The sequence below is a fragment of the Hyla sarda genome, chromosome 6, assembly GCF_029499605.1.
Source record: "Hyla sarda isolate aHylSar1 chromosome 6, aHylSar1.hap1, whole genome shotgun sequence".
NCBI lineage: Eukaryota > Metazoa > Chordata > Amphibia > Anura > Hylidae > Hyla > Hyla sarda.
Genome location: NC_079194.1, coordinates 176,384,080 through 176,409,668, shown reverse-complemented (window position 1 = coordinate 176,409,668; position 25,589 = coordinate 176,384,080). Strand labels below are relative to the sequence as shown.

General features: G+C 42.9%; 1 protein-coding gene across 1 annotated transcript; it reads right to left on the bottom strand.

The window, feature by feature from the left end:
* Positions 1 to 1,098: 1,098 nt before the first annotated feature.
* Positions 1,099 to 25,219, bottom strand: GABARAPL2 (GABA type A receptor associated protein like 2). The gene is made up of 4 exons (XM_056525843.1): positions 25,112 to 25,219; positions 9,049 to 9,104; positions 5,335 to 5,507; positions 1,099 to 1,672 (listed from the first exon to the last, which is right to left on the bottom strand). Exons 1-4 carry the CDS (start codon positions 25,143 to 25,145, stop codon positions 1,582 to 1,584), a joined length of 354 nt encoding a protein of 117 aa, XP_056381818.1. The 5' UTR covers positions 25,146 to 25,219; the 3' UTR covers positions 1,099 to 1,581.
* Positions 25,220 to 25,589: the final 370 nt, after the last annotated feature.

The following is a 25,589-nucleotide window of genomic DNA, read 5'->3' as shown; positions in this document are numbered from 1 at the left end:
GCCGAGGCGGGACATCGCTGCGGCCAGTGATAGGCTGAAGCTCCGTGTCGGGCTAACCGGAAGAAGAATACAGCCCAGGGACCAAACACCTGTACCGGAGCTCCGGGGGCTCGTTGGTAGGTGAGATAAAGTGTGTTTTCTTTTATTTTGCAGCCCGGACGGGATAACATGAAAAAAGTGTGCACCGGAGTACTCCTTTAAATGAGTACTGTCAGATGAAAAAAACTTTTTTTTCATAATTAAAGTTAAAGACTTTCTAATACGCTTCATAAAAAAAAAAAAAAAAAATTAATAACTAAGAGAAAATGGCCCCTGAAAAATCCCACTACTAGGGGGTCCTTATACCTAGTGGGACACCAACGAGTCCCCGGGCAGCATTTGGCCAAGGGATAACTCATGGACGAGGTTGCATGAGACAGCCCTGCAAGTGCTCACCTGGCGGAGGCAGATAAAATGACTATCATACCAAATGCCCACTCCCCCCAATCCCATCCCACAACAATTAACAACTTCACACTACCTACCAAAACGGGCTGAGATGTGAGGAGTGGCGTGCACTGCTGTGCGCTCTGCAACTGCCAAGATCAACTGTTTTACTCGAGTGCGCTCCAAGAATCACTTACAGCATCAGTAATGCTCAGAGCGCACTGGGGGAAACAGCTGACGTCGGCCACACACATCTCACCTAACATTAGCATAACTACAACTCCCAGCATGCCCTGACAGTGAGGACATGCTGGGGGTTGTAGGTTGGGGATAGCTGTATCCTAACAAAGCAGTCTCCAACCTGTGGCTTCCTAGCATTAGCAAAACTACAACCCCCAGCACGTCCTCACTGTCAGGGCATGCTGAGTGTTGTAGTTTTGCTTATTCTAGGGGAGATATTAGTGGGCAGATGCTGACGGCAAACTGAGGAAGGCCACACCCCCTCCCTTTCAGAAGATTAAGTGAGTTACAGAAAAGATGTATCTTTTACAAAAATAACGGTGTTAGAGAAATAATAATTATATGCAATTAATATAATCCCATATAATTTCTATAATCATATTGGTTACACTGGTACTCACCCCAAATAATGTTGTGCATCATACGTAAGCATAATGTACTGAATAGTTTTATTTATGGGAATTTGTAAAGGTGGATGGTTACAGACCGGTCATTACTGATTACAATATCCATCACTAATTTGTGTTGTGCAGCGAACATCAGCAAATTACATAATGTCTTAAACATAATCCAAAAAATATATATCGTATGAATGCTACTGGTGCAGTCACTGGACCCCACCTCTTCATATATACTATTACTTAACCACTTCACTGCCAAAGTGGCCAGCAACTGATTTCTAATTCCCAATACTTTGCCAGTGTGTTTGGCAGAAAAAGTGGGTTCTTCAGGAAGCACGGAAAATAAATTACATTAAATACTAAACAAAGACATAGTTGAAGGACAAGACATGGTTATGTAAAAAAAGAAAAAAAGTGCATCCAGTTAATATGCATCTAACCTATAGGGTGGAGATGTATGCATTGTGTTAAAACCACCAACATTATTTACAAGATTCACAAGCTGTCAATATGTTTAAAAGCCAAATGTGTTCTCTCCGCTGTATGCCACATACAAAAAGCCGTCTTCATCTTTTTCCTTTTCGTACAGCTGTCCCATGGTTAGACTAGAGAAGAAAGAGGTTAACAATCACTATGCTTTCTCCAGAAAATCCAATAATGTAAAGAAACACCATAGCAACCAATTACAACACAGCTTCCATTTCTTACATTGGGCTATTTCGCTTTCCCAAAGTGTCCATTTATGGCAGCCTGTATTCTCTCAATGCTTTACAACAGTGTTTCCCAACCTGAGTGCCTCCAGGTATTGCAAAACTACAACTCCCAGCATGCCTAAACAGCCAAAGGTTGTCCAGGCATGCTGGGAGTTGTAGTTGTGCAACATCTGGAGGAACCCTGGTTTGGAAACACTGCTCTACAAGCACAAGTCTCACAACACCTACTCATCTGACATGGATACTTACTTGTGATCTAAAGAATGGTGTACATATTAGATACATGTCACCTGATTTTGGTAGGACCAGCCGACCATCTGATGTTTATGGTGACCTCTCTACTACTGTTTGGGGAGATAGGGATTAGGCTGTTGGATTTCAACTGCGCAATCCTTTTGTTGTGGGCCCTGTAAGTCAGTCAAGGAGAGGCTGGGAGGTGAGGGCAAGAAAGGCGGCATGCCAGAGTGTGGCACCTGAGCAGCTCCACCCTGCCTCCTTGACACTTGGTTGAGAGAAAAAAAGAAGTTATTTTATAAGTTTGGTAACCACCAAGGAAAGGTGAAGTTTGCACTAATTGCCATTGCACTTTATTTTTTTGCGGGGGGGGGGTTGCAAAATATGAGAAAAGTCCAGGTAGAGAAAAGGTTAAAAAGAAATACACTGCTCAAAAAATAAATAAAGGGAACACTAAGAGAACACATCCTAGATCTGAATGAATTAGCTAATCTTATGAAATACTTTCGTCTTTACATAGTTGAATGTGTTGACAACAAAATCACACAAAAATTATCAATGGAAATCAAATGTATCAACCCATGGAGGTCTGGATATGGAGTCACACTCAAAATCAAAGTGGAAAACCACACTACAGGCTGATCCAACTTTGATGAAAGATCAGTAAAACAAGTCAAAATGAGGATCAGTAGTGTGTGTGGCCTCCACGTGCCCGTATGACCTCCCTAAAATGCCTGGGCATGCTCCTATGAGGTGGCGGATGGTCTCCTGAGGGATGTCCTCCCAGACCTGGACTAAAGCATCCGCCAACTCCTGAACAGTCTGTGGTGCAATGTAGCATTGGTGGATGGAGCGAGACATTATGTCCCAGATGTGCTCAATCGGATTCAGGTCTGGGGAATGGACGGGCCAGTCCATAGCATCAATGCCTTCTTGCAGGAACTGCTGACACACTACAGCCACATGAGGTCTAGCATTGTCTTGCATTAGGAGGAACCCAGGGCCAACCGCACCAGCATATGGTCTCACAAGGGGTCTGAGGATCTCATCTCGTTACCTAATGGCAGTCAGGCTACCTCTGGCAATCACATGGAGGGCTGTGCAACCCCCCAAAGAAATGCCACCCCACACCATCTGGCCCTCATACCACCCTCGTGGAGTCTGTTTCTGAAAGCACCACCAGCATTCAAAAGTAACAAAAACATCAGCCAGGAAGCATAGGAACTGAGAAGTGGTCTGCGGTCACCACCTGCAGAAGCACTCCTTTATTGGGAATGTCTTGCTAATTGCCTATAATTTCCATCTGTTGTATGTTCCATTTGCACAACATAATGTGAAATTGATTGTCTATCAGTGTTGCTTCCTGAGTGGACAGTGTGATTTCACAGAAGTGTCATTGACTTGGAGTTACATTGAGTTGTCTAAGTGTTCCCTTTATTTTTTTGAGCAGTGTACTTCACTCCAGGCCCAACTGATGACATAATGTTATGCTTAGTGCTGACTGACACATGCATTCATTCTTTCTATCTCTCTCTGGCTTGTAGTCTGCCCATATTGTGGTTAGGCACTGGGCAAAACATAGTGGGCCTTGTTTATAGAACAGCCTTTTAGAATACTGGTCTTATCCCATAGCAACCAATCAGGGCTCAGCTTCTTATTCCTTATTGCTCAGAAAACATAAGAGCTGCTGAGGGTAATGCTCTATGTTTCCATTAGACACTTCTGATAAAAGAAGCTCTTTGAATCAGTTTTGCCAGTAGAATTTCTTTAGAAGAAACTCAATGATTGATGGTATAACAATCAGGGATCCCATGCCCAAAGTTGCCCACACACATTACATGTAAACTGACCAAATTTAGAAGCACAATGTAGTTGCCCATTGCAACGACTAAAATTCCTCCTTTAAAAGGGGTTATCCAAGTTATTTTTTAAATAGTTGATTAATGAGGTTAGGGACCCCCTGCACTGCAGCCGTCAGTCCCCAGGAAGGGACAGTGTCAACCCCCGCACAAAGCAGAGGCCAACATGCCCCCTTTATGTATTTCTATGGGAGAGCCAGAGATACCTGAAATCTTTATCTTCGGCTCTCCCATAGAAATACATGGAGGGGGTGTGTTGGCTGCTGCTTCGTGTGGAGGGGTTGACACACCCCCTTCCTGGGGACTGCTGGGATGCCGTGCAAGAGATCGCAGGGGGTTTCAGCGGTTGGACCTCCCCAGGATCAGACATTTATACCCTATCCTTTGGAGTACTCCTTTAAAATAAAAGACTACGCACTGGAGGACAAGAAACAACACAACAAACTAGAGGGACGTGGGGAGAAAAGTAAAATTTACTATAGTTTGGGTAAAAAACACTTGAACTGTCAGCCACATGTGTCTGAAATGTGGCAGTCAATCACTGCACGAGTTTGCCAGCATACTGCAGTCAAAAGCTGGTGTGTTATTTTCACACTTTTTGACTCTCTCCAGTGATTCAGCAAGGTGTCTCATATGAAATGCAGTAAATATTGAGCTTATTATGTAAGCTAGGATATGGATATATGTTTTAGCCATATTTTCTGATTTGGTAACTTAAAAGGTAACTTAGAGGTCCTTTAAAAAATTAAATAAATACAGAGTCCAAATTAGTGCAGTTGCAACACATGGCTAGGTAAGGATTGACTCTTGATTTTAAGTGTGCCTCTGACGTTCATCCTGTGAAAACCCCTTTAAAGGGGTACTTCACCCCTAGACATCTTATCCCCTATCCAAAGGATAGGGGATAAGACATCTGATCGCAGGGCTCCCACTGCTGGGGACCCCCGCAATATAGCATACGGCACCCACCTGTTTCTGCTCCGGAAGCGCTGGAGGGTCTGGGTCCCGACCACGGGAACGGAAGTTCGTGACGTCACGACTCCGGCCCCGTGTGACGTCACGCCCCGTCTCCTTAATGCAAGTCTATGGGAGGGGGTGTGACGGCTGTATGCTATATTGCGGGGGTCCCCAGCGGCGGGACCCCTGCGATCAGACATCTTATCCCCTATCTTTTGGATAGGGGATAAGATGTCTAGGGGTGGAGTACCCCTTTAAATAACACTTAGTCTCTCCCCCTGACCTAGTGCACAAGCTGGTTGTTAAACAACATTCTACCTCAGAACAGCACCTTCCCTCAATGCGGTACCTTAGTAAACAACACCAGATTTGGTGCAGAAATTTCTGTAACTGAAAATAATTTCTATTCATCTAAGAGGAATAATTCAGATGAATAGGACAGTTGCAGACATTTCTGCATGTATGAATTCACCCTTTTAATACACTTAACTATCTGTGACTTACCTAGACTGTGGCACAGTCTTGTCTACAAACAAGAAGATGGCTTTTTCTGAAGGCAGCTGGATGCGTTTTCTGATGATCCACATAAACTGAGCCACAGTGATGTCAGAAGGGACCAGGTATTTTCGCTTGTCTATATCCACAATTTGTGAGCCGGAAACTTTCTCCACGATGACCTGGGAAGTGCAGAAGAATTATTACTGTAGTATATTATGGTGAAGCTGCAGATCACTACTGGGAACCTTCTTTCAAGAAACTGCTGCAATTTCTCCCCCCCCCCCCCCCCCCCCCTCTTGTGGCTACTTTGCTGGGAGGTTTATACAACAAACGATGGTAACAAAAGCACATTCATAAAACAATGTAGTAGAGGATCAAATAAAGGAACTTTTCTTCATGTTAACACCCCCTCTTACCAGCCCCTGTTAATGTCACTTCTTCGTACAGTCTTAGATGACCCTAGAGACACATTTGTTTATTACATGGTGCAAATTATTTACTGACATCTGGATCACAGAGATTTTTGGCCTATTAACTGGTGAATAAGTGAAGCTATGTGCATATGGGCATAAGTGACAAATGTATGAATTCTGCATATCCTAAACTTTTAAATGCCGAGTGGTATTTTCACAGTGCCAGGTATCTACTTTGAGAAACTGATTTTTTACTTAATTTTATGATTAAGGTTTTGTTTGTCAAAAGTATGAAAATTGTCCTGGTATCAAAGGGTAAAAATAATATCTGATTATCTATGAACTAACAATTCAGGAGCATCTTTTCTCTCTCTCTTTTTGCCCTCCTCTGTTGTTCTGCAAATAGGGATCCAATCTCTGGGATGGATCCTCACTGATCCTGTAGCACTGCCTCTATTTCACCGCGGCATTACCCCATTGGCCGTGCAGGGTACTGAAGCACAGCTTCTCACTTCAATGGGGCTGTGCTGCAAATACCTACATTCTGAGAACCTGTGGGGGTCAACAAGGTTAGATACCTACTGATCATAAAGTTATGGCATAGCCTAGCAATATGCCATCCGTTCATAAGATGCTATTAAACCAGCAGAAAGTTCAGTTCACCTACACAGATTACTAGGCTGCACGGACAGGGGGCATAGCACCGAACCCCAGGTATATATCAGGAACAGAAAGCAGTCCCATAATACTTCAAGCTTTATTAGATCTCTCTTTAAAATAGATATAAACTCAAGCAAAAACACAGGGTATGTCTCTAGCGCTGCAGTATGGGTAGTCGCAGAAATACTTCAGTATGCCATCGGATACACAGGACTATTTTTTATTGAATCAAAGATGTATACAACAGGACAACGCATTCCGGCGCAATCTCATGCCTTCCTCAGGTCCACAATAATTGCACAATTATATTATATTGTATAATGTACAATATAAAATATATAGATCTATGTGAGACAATCTTACATTATGATATTCTCGTAGATAAACATCTCCAAACTGTATATAGATATACCAAGAAATGGTAGTAAATTAGGGAGTGGGAAACAGGAGAATGCATAAAAAATTTACACATAAATAGCTGAATATAAAATTACAAGATGGAGTATAAATGTCTAAAAATTCTTATATTTGTATAAAAAAAGTTTATCACAATTGGGAGGAATAGAATAAAAAAAATATATATATAAAAGTGTCTACATGGTATAAATTCCAGGTGGATGTAACTGATTCAGATCAGAGTGCATACTAAATGGGCACCAATAAAACATGATATCAGTGAGTTACGTCATATTACTATAATGGTAAGGATCTTCAGAAGAAGAGGAAAATAAGGATGTGACAACTGTAAAAGTACTCAGTGTTAAGGCGTCATGATAGAGTTCTGTGTGGAGGCATGTGGACGCGCTTGCCGGCGGGCCGCTATATCAGAGGTTTCCTCGATCTTATCCGAGGAGTTCCGGTCATGAGTTCAGGGTGCGCCTGAACAGAGCGGGAACATCCTCTGTTTTATTGGTGCCCATTTAGTATGCCTCTTGATCTGAATCAGTTACATCCACCTGCCATGTAGACACTTATTTTATTCTATTCCTCCCAATTGTGAAACTTTTTTTTATACAAATATAAGAATTTTTAAACATTTATCCTCCTCCATCTTGTGATTTTATATATTTATATTCAGCGATTTTTATGTACATTTTTATGCATTCTCCTGTTTCCTACTCCCTAATCTACTACCATTTCTATATACCACACGGTTTGGAGATGTTTATATGTGAGAATATCATACTGTAAGATTGTCTCACATAGATCTAAATACATTGATTATTTTTTTATTTTTTTTTATTTTTTAGCAATTATTGTTGACCTGATGAAGGCATGAGATTGCGCCGAAACTTATTGTCCTGTTGTATACATCTTTGATTCAATAAAAAAATAGTCCTGTGTATCCGATGGCATATGCTTGAGTCCATACACGTTTTATTCCACTACGCACCCTTTGAAGGTCAGTGCGGCACTATAGGTGTGGTGGTGGGTGTCTTAGTTTCATTTTTTTCCAGACACTCAAAATACTACACTAGAGAGCGCCCCTTTTCTCCTTTTTTGTCTTTCTCTTTAAAATAGAAACCGTTATGCCCCTGATGCCAAGCTATGTATTTTTAAATTGACTTATATTATCTGTCATGGGTGGATTATCCCTTTTTTTTTTTAGTTTTCATGCCCCGGAGGTTCGGCATTCTTTGTCTCGAACCACACAGCAAGCCGTTGCGCCAAAGAGTTGCAAGTCAGTTGATCACAGGGGGCTTGGCTGTTTCTCTACTTGCCTGACAAGCCATACCCATGATGATGTATGCAGTGTATCTATAAGTCCTGCCATGCCAGTGTTGAATCCTGCTATGATGTGATCTCAGCACAGTCTGCAGATAGCTGGGACATGTTCAATGCTGGTAGTGTGAGCACCTATGAATACTGAACTTCCCGGCACATGAAAAATACTAAAAAGACGACTATCCATCCCTGAAAGGTAATACAAGTTAAATTACAACATACATAATTTGGCATCACAGGCACATAACTGAAAAGTACTAAAAGACCCCTTGTGGCAGCACTCTTCACAACAGGAGTGAGCATCCAAGTGCTTGTTCCTTATCCCGTAACAACATCTGCCATCAGGGAAAAGACAGGACACCCCCATACACATTAGATGTGGCAGACGGTCTGGCTGAAATCACTGGGTGTAGACCATATGAGTAATGTTTTCATCAGTATCACCTGCACTAACCTGTTGGTACAGGCGACACTGAAGTAAATGGTAGTTGCCATTCGGCCCTCCGTGGATCTGTTCTTCCATTACGCCCTGTTTTTTTTCATTTATATGTTAATTGGCAGGCTTGGTGCATATGGTGCATTTCCAAGCCCCAATAACACCCTAATGTCATGCCTGTTTTGTCCTCCATCCGGCCTGCCATATGCACATTCATAACCCTCCTGCCTGCTTTGGTCAACACTTTCATTAATGTCACCTGAACTACAAGCAAGGTTAGTGCGGGCCATACTGATAACGGATTCCCTTTAACAGTATGGGGCTATGGAATCTTATGAATGTAGCTTTAAACCAGCAGAGATAGAGGAATAATTGTTTGTAGCTGATAAAATCTATAAACAGCCTTATGTCATCTCAATTCTAAAAGAAAGAACACTGAATAATGAATGAGCTAACAGCAGAAATACCACAGGAAGCACAACTTACCGGAACACGGTCTGGATATTTGGCTCGGATTTTTGCCGACTCCACGCACCTGTGTTCTACAATAAAAGGGAAAAAACTGTAGGTATAAAGGTTCAGAAAAAATAATAAGCAGAATATGATAGTGATGTCACTAGAGACCTGACAACAACAAGTGATTCGCACTGCAGGAATGAGGATGACTGGGACAAGAACCTGTAGAGCAACAGGTGACCCACAAGATTCTTTATGAATGAGACTTGTGTTATTCTTGGGATGTGTATGATAAGACATGCGTGACCACACAGGTACAAGATGTTCAAGATATCTGACATTCTATTACAGCAGTAACATTGGTGTCATCAAGCGTTCCCAAAAAAATACATGGTTGTGGGGGTTTCTTAAAAAAATAAAAAAAAAGTATTTTCAATAAACTTAGCGACTTGTTGAGGTTTGCTTCTCACACTGTCATTGTGCACTGGCTCAGCCTGCCTTAGCCACTTGGGAGCGCTGTGCAGGACAGGGACAAGTACTTTATGTCGTGTCATACATAGCCTTTTTGATACTGTGGCACATGGGGGATGTATAGTATATACCGTATATGTCTCAAATACTACATCTTCAGAAATACTTGTACATTTGAAATATGTTTAATTTCACTTAATTCATCAGTTTATATATACACTGCTCAAAAAAAATAAATGAACACTAAGATAACACATCCTAGATCTCAATGAATGAACTAATCGTATGAAATACTTTCGTCTTTACATAGTTGAATGTACTGACAAAATCACACAAAAATTATCAATGGAAATCAAATTTATCAACCCATGGAGGTCTGGATATGGAGTCACACTCAAAATCAAAGTGGAAAATCACACTACAGGCTGATCCAACTTTGATGTAATGTCCTGAAAACAAGTCAAAATGAGGCTCAGTAGTGTGTGTGGCCTCCACGTGCCCGTATGACCTCCCTACAATGCCTGGGCATGCTCCTGATGAGGTGGTGGATGGTCTCCTGAGGGATGTCCTCCCAGACCTGGACTAAAGCATCCGCCAACTCCTGGACAGTCTGTGGTGCTATGTAGCATTGGTGGATGGAGCGAGACATGATGCCCCAGATGTGCTCAATCGGATTCAGGTCTGGGGAACGGGCAGGCCAGTCCACAGCATCAATGCCTTCTTCTTGCAGGAACTGCTGACACACTTCAGCCACATGAGGTCTAGCATTGTCTTGCATTAGGAGGAACCCAGGGCCAACCGCACCAGCATATGGTCTCACAAGGGGTCTGAGGATATCATCTCAGTACCTAATGGCAGTCAGACTACCTCTGGCAAGCACATGGAGGGCTGTGCGGCCCTTCAAAGAAATGCCACCCCACACCATTACTGACCCACCGCCAAACCGGTCATGCTGGAGGATGTTGCAGGCAGCAGAATGTTCTCCACGGCATCTCCAGACTCTGTCACATGTGCTCAGTGTGAATCTGCTTTCATCTGGGAAGAGCACAGGGTGCCAGTAACGAATTTGCCTATTGGCAAATGTCCTGCACGGTGTTGGGCTGTAAGCGCAACCCCCACCTGTGTACGTCGGGCCCTCATACCACCCCTCATGCAGTCTGTTTCTGACCGTTTGAGTGGACATATGCACATTTGTGGCCTGCTGGAGGTCATTTTGCAGGGCTCTGGCAGTGCTCCTCCTTGCACAAAGACAGAGGTAGCGGTCCTACTGCTGGGTTGTCGCCCTCCTACAGCCTCTTCCACGTCTCCTGATGTACTGGCCTGTCTCCTAGTAGCGCCTCCATGCTCTGGACACTACGCTGAAAGACACAGCAAACCTTCTTGCCACAGCTCGCATTTATGTGCCATCCTGGATGAGCTGCACTACCAGCGCCACTTGTGTAAGTTGTAGACTCCATCTCATGCTACCACTAGAGCGAAAGCCATTAAGCATAGGAACTGAGAAGTGATCTGTGGTCACCACCTGCAGAACCACTCCTTTATTGGGGGTGTCTTACTAATTGCCTATAATTTCCACCTGTTGTCTGTTCCATTTGCACAACAGCATGTGAAATTGATTGTCAATCAGTGTTGCTTCCTGAGTGGACAGTGGGATTTCACAGAAGTGTGATTGACTTGGAGTTACATTGTGTTGTTTAAGTGTTCCCTTTATTTTTTTGAGCAGGGTATTTATCTTCGTGAGACAACACCTTTAAGTATTCCACAGATGCAGCAAATGACCAGACATGGCCAGGTGGATAGACAGTTAACCCAAAAGCAATATCCAGTATATACTGGTTCACATGCTGCAGCCAAGATGTGGAAGCAGTGAGTGGGCAAGACTGCAATGACGTGAAACCGAGCTGCAAAACTAATCCGCAGCATCTTGCATGTCAGCGTGTTACTGGCTGCACAGTGTGAACCCAGCCTAATAACCATGAAATAGCAGTATTGAACCCAAATACATAATACACTGCTCAAAAAAATAAAGGGAACACTTAAACAACACAATGTAACTCCAAGTCAATCACACTTCTGTGAAATCACACTGTCCACTCAGGAAGCAACACTGATAATCAATTTCACATGCTGTTGTGCAAATGGAACAGACAACAGGTGATAATTACAGGCAATTAGCAAGACACCCCCAGTAAAGGAGTGGTTCTGCAGGTGGTGACCACAGACCACTTCTCAGTACCTATGCTTCCTGGCTGATGTTTTGGTCACTTTTGAATGCTGGCGGTGCTTTCACTCTAGTGGTAGCATGAGACGGAGCCTACAACCCACACCCAAATGGTGTGTGTGTGGGGGGGGCATTTATTTGGGGGGCCGCACAGCCCTCCATGTGCTTGCCAGAGGTAGCCTGACTGCCATTAGGTAAGGAGATGAGATCCTCAGACCCCTTGTGAGACCATATGCTGGTGCGGTTGGCCCTGGGTTCTTCCTAATGCAAGACAATGCTAGACCTCATGTGGCTGAAGTGTGTCAGCAGTTACTGCAAGAAGAAAGCATTGATGCTATGGACTGGCCCACCCGTTCCCCAGACCTGAATCCGATTGAGCACATCTGGGACATCATGTCTCGCTCCATCCACCAACGCCATGTTGCACTTCAGACTGTCCAGGAGTTTGCGGATGCTTTAGTCCAGGTCTGGGAGGACATCCCTCAGGACTCAGAGACCATCTGCCACCTCATCAGGAGCATGCCCAGGCTTTGAAGGGAGGTCATACGGGCACGTGGAGGCCACACACACTATTGAGCCTCATTTTGACTTGTTTTAAGGACATTACATCAAAGTTGGATCAGCCTGTAGTGTGATTTTGTTGTCAGCACATTCAACTATGTAAAGACGAAAGTATTTCATACGATTAGTTCATTAATTCAGATCTAGGATGTGTTATCTTAGTGTTCCCTTTATTTTTTGAGCAGTGTAAGGACTTTTAAGGATTATAAATCTGACAGCATGCTAATGGAATTTGGTGGTTCATAGACAAAATGGTGATAGCTGCCGTTACAACACTGACAGTCCTCCTTGTTGTCTATGAGAAGTTCTACCATCTCAAAAGCACTGTTGATTCACCAAGCAGGTTCCATGATTCTTCCTAGTACTGAGATCACTATTTACTGCCTCTGACCTTCACCTTGTTTCCTATGGAATATACTCAGCAAACACTGATGTACAAGATGAGTGGTAAGGGGTCTGCTGCTATACGCAAGGTTTATTTATTGATTTCTAAAATTCTAAAAAGAAAAATACTGTGGTACAAACAATGCAATTCATCCTGATATACAAGGAATGCATTTGTTTATCATACAATTATTTATCAAACATACTTTCTAAATAAAGATTTGTTTCACTATATGTGCATAAATACTGCCAGGTCTCAGGGAACATAGAATGCGTCGGCAGATAAGAACCATTTGGCCCATCTAGTCTGCCCAATAATCTGAATCCTATCAATAGTCCCAGGCCACATCTTATATGAAGGATAGCCTTATATCTATCTCCATCTTATATGAAGGATAGCCTTATACCTATCTCTATCTTATATGAAGGATAGCCTTATACCTATCTCTATCTTATATGAAGGATAGCCTTATATCTATCTCTATCTTATATGAAGGATAGCCTTATATCTATCTCTATCTTATATGAAGGATAGCCTTATATCTATCTCTATCTTATATGAAGGATAGCCTTATATCTATCTCTATCTTATATGAAGGATAGCCTTATATCTATCTGTCTTATATAAAGGATAGCCTTATATCTATCTCTATCTTATATGAAGGATAGCCTTATATCTATCTCTATCTTATATGAAGGATAGCCTTATATCTATCTCTATCTTATATGAAGGATAGCCTTATATCTATCTTATATGAAGGATAGCCTTATATCTATCTTATATGAAGGATAGCCTTATATCTATCTTATATGAAGGATAGCCTTATATCTATCTCTATCTTATATGAAGGATAGCCTTATATCTATCTCTATCTTATATGAAGGATAGGCTTATATCTATCTCTATCTTATATGAAGGATAGCCTTATATCTATCTCTATCTTATATGAAGGATAGCCTTATATCTATCTCTATCTTATATGAAGGATAGCCTTATATCTATCTCTATCTTATATGAAGGATAGCCTTATATCTATCTCTATCTTATATGAAGGATAGCCTTATATCTATCTCTATCTTATATGAAGGATAGCCTTATATCTATCTTATATGAAGGATAGCCTTATATCTATCTCTATCTTATATGAAGGATAGCCTTATATCTATCTCTATCTTATATGAAGGATAGCCTTATATCTATCTCTATCTTATATGAAGGATAGGCTTATATCTATCTCTATCTTATATGAAGGATAGCCTTATATCTATCTCTATCTTATATGAAGGATAGCCTTATATCTATCTCTATCTTATATGAAGGATAGCCTTATATCTATCTCTATCTTATATGAAGGATAGCCTTATATCTATCTCTATCTTATATGAAGGATAGCCTTATATCTATCTCTATCTTATATGAAGGATAGCCTTATATCTATCTTATATGAAGGATAGCCTTATATCTATCTCTATCTTATATGAAGGATAGCCTTATATCTATCTCTATCTTATATGAAGGATAGCCTTATATCTATCTCTATCTTATATGAAGGATAGGCTTATATCTATCTCTATCTTATATGAAGGATAGCCTTATATCTATCTCTATCTTATATAAAGGATAGCCTTATATCTATATCTATCTTATATGAAGGATAGCTTTATGCTTATCCCATGCATGTTTAAACTCCTTCACTGTATTTGCAGCGACCACTTCTGCAGGAAGGCTATTCCATGCATCCACTACTCTCTCAGTAAAGTAATACTTCCTCATATTACTGCATAAACCTTTGCCCCGTTAATCTGTGTGTCCCAAAAACCCACCTACTTAGAATGGTAAAGAAGAAAATAGGAAAGGACCTGGTTGAGCAAACCACCAGTAGTTACTCATATATTTCTTTTATTGATTTAACCTGACCAAGGGAATAAAGGTACGCCATTGCATCCTAGCACTTAAGGACCAAGGGCGTACACTGTCAGTCATTAACCCTTTAGATGGCTTGATCAATGCCGATCACAGCAACTAAAGTGAAAGTTAATCTTTAACTCAGAGGGGCTCACGGAACCCCCGCAACGTGAGCTAAAGTGACGGAGAAGGGTCCCCTTACCTGCCTCCTACCGCCGATCTAACTGATGTAGCCTCCCTCCCCTAATAAAAAATAAATAAATTACCCTTATTTTCCCATAGTACAAAAAAATTTTGCACATTTGGTATTGCGACTAGAGATGAGCGAACTTACAGCAAATTCGATTCGTCACGAACTTCTCGGCTCGGCAGTTGATGCCTTATCCTGCATAAATGAGTTCAGCTTTCAGGTGCTCCCGTGGGCTGGAAAAGGTGGATACAGTCTTAGGAGACTCTTTCCTAGGACTGTATCCACCTTTTCCAGCCCACCGGAGCACCTGAAGGCTGAACTCATTTACACAGGATAAGTTATCAACTGCCGAGCCGAGAAGTTCGTGACAAATCGAATTTACTGTAAGTTCGCTTATCTCTAATTGCGACGTGCATAAATGTCCAAACTATTAAAATATAATGTTTATGATCCTGCACGGCAAACGGTGTAAACATAAAAAAAAATATCAAAACACCAGAAATACAGATTTTTAATCACATCATATATCAGAAAAAAATTATAAAAAGTGATCAAAAAGTCGCATCAAAGCAAAAATGGTACAGATAAAAACTACAGATCACCGCGCCAAAAATTAGCTCATACATCCCCGTATACAGAAAAATAAAAAAATTATTTATGCATATGAATTTTGTTAAAAAAAGGTTTTCATATTTTTAAAGTAGTACAATAATAGAAATACTATATAAATTGGGTATCGTTTTTATCGCATTGACCTACAGAATAAAGATAATGTATCATTTTACCATAAAGTGCACTGAGTAAACCCCCCAAAAAAAAAAAAAAAAAAATTTGCAGTTTTCTTATAAATTTCTGCCCACAAATATACATTTTTTTTTTGTTTCATGGTACACCTTATGGTAAAATGAAAGATGTCATTACAAAGTACAATTGGTTGTGGGACACCCCCACTCGATCTCAGTGCAGCACCCGGCATTTTATTTCCTTTTTATAGAAATCATGGCTTATAAAATCATGGCTTTGTCCAAGCTAGTCATGGACAAAGTCCAGTAAATAAGGGTGAGCTAGCTTTCCTCTGTGCTCTCTACTGTCTGATAGGACAGGAGAGAGCACAGAGGAGTGCTATCAGACAGGAGAGAGCACAGAGGAGTGCTATCAGACAGGAGAGAGCACAGAGGAGTGCTATCAGACAGGAGAGAGCACAGAGGAGTCCTATCAGACAGGAGAGAGCACAGAGGAGTGCTATCAGACAGGAGAGAGCACAGAGGAGTGCTATCAGACAGGAGAGAGCACAGAGGAGTGCTATCAGACAGGAGAGAGCACAGAGGAGTGCTATCAGACAGGAGAGAGCACAGAGGAGTGCTATCAGACAGGAGAGAGCACAGAGGAGTGCTATCAGACAGGAGAGAGCACAGAGGAGTGCTATCAGACAGGAGAGAGCACAGAGGAGTGCTATCAGACAGGAGAGAACACAGAGGAGTGCTATCAGACAGGAGAGAACACAGAGGAGTCCTATCAGACAGGAGAGAGCACAGAGGAGTCCTATCAGACAGGGGAGAGCACAGAGGAGTCCTATCAGACAGGGGAGAGCACAGAGGAGTCCTATCAGACAGGAGAGAGCACAGAGGAGTGCTATCAGACAGGGGAAAGCACAGAGGAGTGCTATCAGACAGGGGAAAGCACAGAGGAGTCCTATCAGACAGGGGAAAGCACAGAGGAGTCCTATCAGACAGGAGAGAGCACAGAGGAGTGCTTTCCCACCCTCACTTACTGGACTTTGTCTATGCCTGTGCTTCAGCTTTGTTTCCTCTGTCACCATCCTCCTCCCCGTGTACTTTACTCTGGAATCATTGTTCTATTCTATCATTTATGTATTCTATCATAATGTATTATGTAGTGCACGGGGGGCTTAGGAAAAGCCCCTCGTGCTCCAAGCTTCTATATACAGAAAAGTGGGGATTACAGAAGACAGAGTCATGGACAGAAGATCGGTAAGTATGATTTTCATTAATGTCACACACATTATAACCTTGTACCAACAGGTTAGTGATTGTAATAATGATGACAGCTTTTCTTAAAGAAGAAAAAGTGGTTAGTATTCCAGCGGCAGGCAGCACACTTCCGTACAGATATAAGATAAAACCCCAGCAGTGCCAGGTTTTTCATCGACTTCCAAAGCAAGAAAATAAAATTTACAGGACTTGCACTGTGAGTATAACTACTCTAATGGAGGGGGAGGAAGATGGAAGACAGAGGGTCATATATAATGTATTATGGCGGTGTTAGTTGGGGGATGGGCTGTACATTATATAGCTTGGGGGGGGGGGGGTTGGGTCTTGAGTGCATCTGAAGCATATGTTGGACTATACATCAGCAACCATGTATCTAATTGTGACTACGCTCAGTCCACTTCCCAGTGGTATCCTGTTTTTCTGTTTTTGTTTAGGACTCAAAAAATGTGATTGACCATGTTTTTAGTCCCGTACAGAAACAGGATCCGTTAAGAATCTGGACCGAGGAGAGGCACAATAGCGGAGATTTATCAAAACCTGTCCAGAGGAAAAGTTTCTGAGTTGCCCATAGCAACCAATCAGATCGCTTCCTTCATTTCTGAGAAGGCCTGTGAAAAATGAAAGAAGTGATCTGATTGGTTGCTATGGGCAACTCAGAAACTTTTCCCCTGGACAGATTTTGATAAATCTCCCCCAATAAAGCTACAATTGGCCCTGGGCCCACCTGGAATATGTTGGGCTTATACTTTGACATCCATTTTTGACATGTGGCTGATGTAAGGCCCAATATATGCTCCAAAATGTGATGTGAATACAGAGCCTTTTTGGAATGAATAGAGAAAGTAACTTCCACTGCATTTGTCAGCAAGTGTGTGCCAGTCACATGGTCCAGGCAGGACTGGTATGGGGCTAATAACTGGATAATAAAGGCAGGAAAACAGTGTAAATATGCCCATGGCTAGTGATCACGATTCTGGGCATACCTTCCCCCCCCCCCCCCCCCCCCCAACTGTCCTCTCCAATGGCAACACATAAGTCTTTTGAGGCCCATGTGCCCAGGGAGCGCCCCCCCCCCCAGCACAGAAAGTCCAGCCCATCATCGCCCCATAATCTGCTGCTAGCTGTCTGACTGAGGAGAGGGGCTGGTCTTACCTGGACTCTTGCTGTGCTGGTGAATGCCTGAACACTTGAGCCTCATGTGCATAATAACAAAAAGAATAATAAAAGGAAAAGACTAGAGAACTAATGGAATAAAAAAAAAAGTTAGGCCTGAAATCATGACTTGCATTTTGGCCTGGAGAATGTTTTCAAAGGAAACTTGTCGTCACTTTCATGCTGCTTGAACCACGAGTCATCAGGGCCATCACTGGTGTCTTCTTCACACCCCACCAGCTTTGACTGACAGATCTCTCTACGTTTGGGTATTGGGAAAAACCTATGAATCGTGGTTCAAGCAGCATTTATTGATGACAGGTTCACAACATTACTGGAGCCTTAAAGGGGTAATCCAGGAAAAAAACTTTATATATATATATCTCAACTGGCTCCAGAAAGTTAAAAAGATTTGTAAATTACTTTTATTAAAAATCTTAATCCTTTCATTACTTATGAGCTGCTGAAGTTGAGTTGTTCTTTTCTGTCTAAGTGCTCTCTGATGGCACCTGTCTCAAGAACTGTCCAGAGTGGAAGCAAATCCCCATAGCAAACCTCTCCTACTCTGTGCAGTTCCAGAGACAAGCAGAAATGTCAGCAGAGAGCACTGTTGCCAGACAGAAATTAACAACTCAACTTCAGCAGCTGATAATTATTGGAAGGATTAAGATTTTTTTTAATAGAAGTAATTTACTAATCTGTTTAACTTTCTGGAGCCAGTTGATATAAAAAATATATATAAAAAAAAGTAAAAAAAAAAGTAAAAAAAAAAGTTTTTTTTCCTGGAATACCCCTTTAATAAATGCAAGTCCTTTAGTTGTATTATAAATCATAATTCTGTTGATCTCTATGGGAAAACTGACTGAAAAACAACACGGCCACCATTACTGCATGGAGTGGTCACCCAGATTTCCTAGATATGTAAATGGTGGATCGGTCAAACAGTCCAGCGACACATCCTCCGCTGTAGAAGATTTACCATCCGGGAATCTAGGAAAACTGGTGTCCCTATGAATTGGGAGGAGGGGAGAATGCAGTGTTATTGTTTAGTGCAGCGTTTCCAAACCAGGGTGCCTCCAGCAGTTGCAAAACTACAACTCCCAGCATGCCCGCTGGGAGTTGTAGTTTTGCAACAGCAGGAGGCACCCAGGTTGGGGGAACACTGGTTTAGCTAGTACAGTACTTGTATATATACCTATGTATGTGCAGGCACAGGGGGAGCCATGATTGGTGGGGTATGCAATGTTACTGTTTAGCATAAATTTGTATACTTTATATCTATGTATGTGCAGGCAGAGGGTGCTAGGATTGGGGGAGGGGTCATGCAGTGTTTTTGTTTAGCTAGTACATGTATATATCCATGAATGTGCAGACAGGGCTGCTGCTATGGATGGGTGGCATCTGATGTTACTGTCTAGCTAGCACTTGTATATACATAAGTATATACAGATGGGGGATGCTAAGAATGGGGTGGTCACATGATGTTACTATCTATTATATCTATGTTTATGCAGGCAGGGGGCTATGGATGGAGTTGTCACATAATGTTACTATCTATTACATCTTTATATCTATATATGTGCAGGCAGGGGGCTATGGATGGAGTTGTCACATAATGTTACTATCTATTACATCTTTATATCTATATATGTGCAGGCAGGGGGCTATGGATGGAGTTGTCACATAATGTTACTATCTATTACATCTTTATATCTATATATGTGCAGGCAGGGGGCTATGGATGGAGTTGTCACATGATGTTACTATCTATTATATCTTTATATCTATATATGTGCAGGCAGGGGGCTATGGATGGGGTGGTCACATGTTACTATCTATTATATCTATGTTTATGCAGGCAGGGGGCTAACGGAGACTTGGGGAGTCTATGGTATCCTGAGGACACTATACTTTGATATCAGGTGCCCTATAGGACATATACACTCATGTGGAGGGGTCTGAGGACACTATACTTTGATATCAGGTGCCCTATAGGACATATGCACTCGTGTGGAGGGGTCTGAGGACACTATACTTTGATATCAGGTGCCCTATAGGACATATACACTCATGTGGAGGGGTCTGAGGACACTATACTTTGATATCAGGTGCCCTATAGGACATATACACTCGTGTATAGGGGCCTGAGGACACTATACTTTGATATCAGGTGCCCTATAGGACATATACACTCATGTGGAGGGGTCTGAGGACACTATACTTTGATATCAGGTGCCCTATAGGACATATACACTCATGTGCAGGGGTCTGAGGACACTATACTTTGATATCAGGTGCCCTATAGGACATATACACTCGTGTGGAGGGGTCTGAGGACACTATACTTTGATATCAGGTGCCCTATAGGACATATACACTCATGTGGAGGGGTCTGAGGACACTATACTTTGATATCAGGTGCCCTATAGGACATATGCACTCGTGTGGAGGGGTCTGAGGACACTATACTTTGATATCAGGTGCCCTATAGGACATATACACTCATGTGGAGGGGTCTGAGGACACTATACTTTGATATCAGGTGCCCTATAGGACATATACACTCGTGTATAGGGGCCTGAGGACACTATACTTTGATATCAGGTGCCCTATAGGACATATACACTCATGTGGAGGGGTCTGAGGACACTATACTTTGATATCAGGTGCCCTATAGGACATATACACTCATGTGGAGGGGTCTGAGGACACTATACTTTGATATCAGGTGCCCTATAGGACATATACACTCATGTGGAGGGGTCTGAGGATACTATACTTTGATATCAGGTGCCCTATAGGACATATACACTCGTGTGGAGGGGTCTGAGGACACTATACTTTGATATCAGGTGCCCTATAGGACATATACACTCATGTGGAGGGGCCTGAGGACACTATACTTTGATATCAGGTGCCCTATAGGACATATGCACTCGTGTGGAGGGGTCTGAGGACACTATACTTTGATATCAGGTGCCCTATAGGACATATACACTCATGTGGAGGGGTCTGAGGACACTATACTTTGATATCAGGTGCCCTATAGGACATATACACTCGTGTATAGGGGCCTGAGGACACTATACTTTGATATCAGGTGCCCTATAGGACATATACACTCATGTGGAGGGGTCTGAGGACACTATACTTTGATATCAGGTGCCCTATAGGACATATACACTCATGTGGAGGGGTCTGAGGACACTATACTTTGATATCAGGTGCCCTATAGGACATATACACTCATGTGCAGGGGTCTGAGGACACTATACTTTGATACCAGGTGCCCTATAGGACATATTCACTCATGTGGAGGGGTCTGAGGACACTATACTTTGATATCAGGTGCCCTATAGGACATATACACTCGTGTGGAGGGGTCTGAGGACACTATACTTTGATACCAGGTGCCCTATAGGACATATACACTCATGTGGAGGGGCCTGAGGACACTATACTTTGATATCAGGTGCCCTATAGGACATATACACTCATGTGGAGGGGCCTGAGGACACTATACTTTGATATCAGGTGCCCTATAGGACATATACACTCATGTGGAGGGGTCTGAGGACACTATACTTTGATATCAGGTGCCCTATAGGACATATACACTCATGTGGAGGGGCCTGAGGACACTATACTTTGATATCAGGTGCCCTATAGGACATATACACTCATGTGGAGGGGTCTGAGGACACTATACTTTGATATCAGGTGCCCTATAGGACATATACACTCATGTGGAGGGGTCTGAGGACACTATACTTTGATATCAGGTGCCCTATAGGACATATACACTCATGTGGAGGGGTCTGAGGACACTATACTTTGATATCAGGTGCCCTATAGGACATATACACTCATGTGGAGGGGTCTGAGGACACTATACTTTGATATCAGGTGCCCTATAGGACATATACACTCATGTGGAGGGGTCTGAGGACACTATACTTTGATATCAGGTGCCCTATAGGACATATACACTCATGTATAGGGGCCTGAGGACACTATACTTTGATATCAGGTGCCCTATAGGACATATACACTCATGTGGAGGGGCCTGAGGACACTATACTTTGATATCAGGTGCCCTATAGGACATATACACTCATGTGGAGGGGCCTGAAGACACTATACTTTGATATCAGGTGCCCTATAGGACATATACACTCATGTGGAGGGGTCTGAGGACACTATACTTTGATATCAGGTGCCCTATAGGACATATACACTCATGTGGAGGGGTCTGAGGACACTATACTTTGATATCAGGTGCCCTATAGGACATATACACTCATGTGGAGGGGTCTGAGGACACTATACTTTGATATCAGGTGCCCTATAGGACATATACACTCATGTATAGGGGCCTGAGGACACTATACTTTGATATCAGGTGCCCTATAGGACATATACACTCATGTGGAGGGGCCTGAGGACACTATACTTTGATATCAGGTGCCCTATAGGACATATACACTCATGTGGAGGGGCCTGAGGACACTATACTTTGATATCAGGTGCCCTATAGGACATATACACTCGTGTGCAGGGGTCTGAGGACACTATACTTTGATATCAGGTGCCCTATAGGACATATACACTCATGTGCAGGGGTCTGAGGACACTATACTTTGATATCAGGTGCCCTATAGGACATATACACTCGTGTGGAGGGGTCTGAGGACACTATACTTTGATATCAGGTGCCCTATAAGACATATACACTCATGTGGAGGGGTCTGAGGACACTATACTTTGATATCAGGTGCCCTATAGGACATATACACTCATGTGGAGGGGTCTGAGGACACTATACTTTGATATCAGGTGACCTATAGGACATATGCACTCGTGTGGAGGGGCCTGAGGACACTATACTTTGATATCAGGTGCCCTATAGGACATATACACTCGTGTGGAGGGGTCTGAGGACACTATACTTTGATATCAGGTGCCCTATAGGACATATACACTCGTGTGGAGGGGTCTGAGGACACTATACTTTGATATCAGGTGCCCTATAGGACATATACACTCATGTGCAGGGGTCTGAGGACACTATACTTTGATATCAGGTGCCCTATAGGACATATACACTCATGTGGAGGGGCCTGAGGACACTATACTTTGATATCAGGTGACCTATAGGACATATGCACTCGTGTGGAGGGGCCTGAGGACACTATACTTTGATATCAGGTGACCTATAGGACATATGCACTCGTGTGGAGGGGCCTGAGGACACTATACTTTGATATCAGGTGCCCTATAGGACATATGCACTCATGTGGAGGGGTCTGAGGACACTATACTTTCATATCAGGTGCCCTATAGGACATATACACTCATGTGGAGGGGCCTGAGGACACTATACTTTGATATCAGGTGCCCTATAGGACATATGCACTCGTGTGGAGGGGTCTGAGGACACTATACTTTGATATCAGGTGCCCTATAGGACATATACACTCATGTGGAGGGGTCTGAGGACACTATACTTTGATATCAGGTGCCCTATAGGACATATACACTCATGTATAGGGGTCTGAGGACACTATACTTTGATATCAGGTGCCCTATAGGACATATACACTCATGTGGAGGGGTCTGAGGACACTATACTTTGATATCAGGTGCCCTATAGGACATATACACTCATGTATAGGGGTCTGAGGACACTATACTTTGATATCAGGTGCCCTGTAGGACATATGCACTCGTGTGGAGGGGCCTGAGGACACTATACTTTGATATCAGGTGCCCTATAGGACATATGCACTCATGTGGAGGGGTCTGAGGACACTATACTTTCATATCAGGTGCCCTATAGGACATATACACTCATGTGGAGGGGCCTGAGGACACTATACTTTGATATCAGGTGCCCTATAGGACATATGCACTCGTGTGGAGGGGTCTGAGGACACTATACTTTGATATCAGGTGCCCTATAGGACATATACACTCATGTGGAGGGGTCTGAGGACACTATACTTTGATATCAGGTGCCCTATAGGACATATACACTCATGTATAGGGGTCTGAGGACACTATACTTTGATATCAGGTGCCCTATAGGACATATACACTCATGTGGAGGGGTCTGAGGACACTATACTTTGATATCAGGTGCCCTATAGGACATATACACTCATGTATAGGGGTCTGAGGACACTATACTTTGATATCAGGTGCCCTGTAGGACATATGCACTCGTGTGGAGGGGTCTGAGGACACTATACTTTGATATCAGGTGCCCTATAGGACATATACACTCATGTGGAGGGGCCTGAGGACACTATACTTTGATATCAGGTGCCCTATAGGACATATACACTCGTGTGGAGGGGTCTGAGGACACTATACTTTGATATCAGGTGCCCTATAGGACATATACACTCATGTGGAGGGGTCTGAGGACACTATACTTTGATATCAGGTGCCCTATAGGACATATACACTCATGTATAGGGGTCTGAGGACACTATACTTTGATATCAGGTGCCCTATAGGACATATACACTCATGTGGAGGGGTCTGAGGACACTATACTTTGATATCAGGTGCCCTATAGGACATATACACTCATGTATAGGGGTCTGAGGACACTATACTTTGATATCAGGTGCCCTGTAGGACATATGCACTCGTGTGGAGGGGTCTGAGGACACTATACTTTGATATCAGGTGACCTATAGGACATATACACTCATGTATAGGGGTCTGAGGACACTATACTTTGATATCAGGTGCCCTGTAGGACATATGCACTCGTGTGGAGGGGTCTGAGGACACTATACTTTGATATCAGGTGCCCTATAGGACATATACACTCGTGTGGAGGGGTCTGAGGACACTATACTTTGATATCAGGTGCCCTATAGGACATATACACTCATGTGGAGGGGTCTGAGGACACTATACTTTGATATCAGGTGCCCTATAGGACATATACACTCATGTGGAGGGGTCTGAGGACTGTGGTAAAGTGAAGAGCACAGCGGGCAGGAGGTGCAGGATTGTCATAGGGCACGACATTGTCCTCCATCGTGACATGACACAATACACAGTGTAGGGGGATGGGGCTGTCAGCTGTTATGTAGTGTTCGGTACCCGGACACAGCGCGGACCCTATCCCCGGTACAGAGACCCTGCCCACCTCCCCCGAACCCCCAGCGTCCTCTCACCCAGTGCGTGGTCTTCTTTGAACATCCACTTCATGTTACCGAGCGCTGACAGCAACGACAACAACAACAGGGCGGAGACTTCCTCTGGCGTCACTTCCGGAGCGGAACACTTCCGGCTCGGAGCCCACCCACTCGAAGAGCAAAACTGGGAGGGGCCATGTTAGTCATTGTGTGACGTAAGCGCTGGTGACGTCACCATGGCGCTGAGATTGTAAATAATCATGGAGGAGATTTTATCCAAACCTGTAGGGGAAGAGTGGTGCAGTTGCCCTTAGCAACCAACCACATTGCTTTCCGTTTACAGAGGCCTGTTTTTAAGCAAGCTGGTTGCAATGGGCAACTACACAGGTTTTGATAAATCAACACCCATGTGCTCAGTTTACATTAGCAGTGCCCCTGCGTTATCCACAGATTTATGCAAGTTTACCTTAAAGGGGTACTCAAGTGGAAACCTTTTTTTTTTTTTTTTTTTTAATCA

What these genes read in the sequence shown, in the direction of transcription:
- GABARAPL2 (XM_056525843.1), bottom strand. Translation starts at nt 25,145, where the DNA reads ATGAAGTGGATGTTCAAAGAAGACCACGCACTGG. An exon ending in AATATCCAGACCGTGTTCCG is followed by an intron (nt 5,508 to 9,048) that starts GTAAGTTGTGCT and finishes TGCACTTCCCAG; the next exon opens with GTCATCGTGGAGAAAGTTTC. An exon ending in AAGACTGTGCCACAGTCTAG is followed by an intron (nt 1,673 to 5,334) that starts GTAAGTCACAGA and finishes TTTCTTCTCTAG; the next exon opens with TCTAACCATGGGACAGCTGT.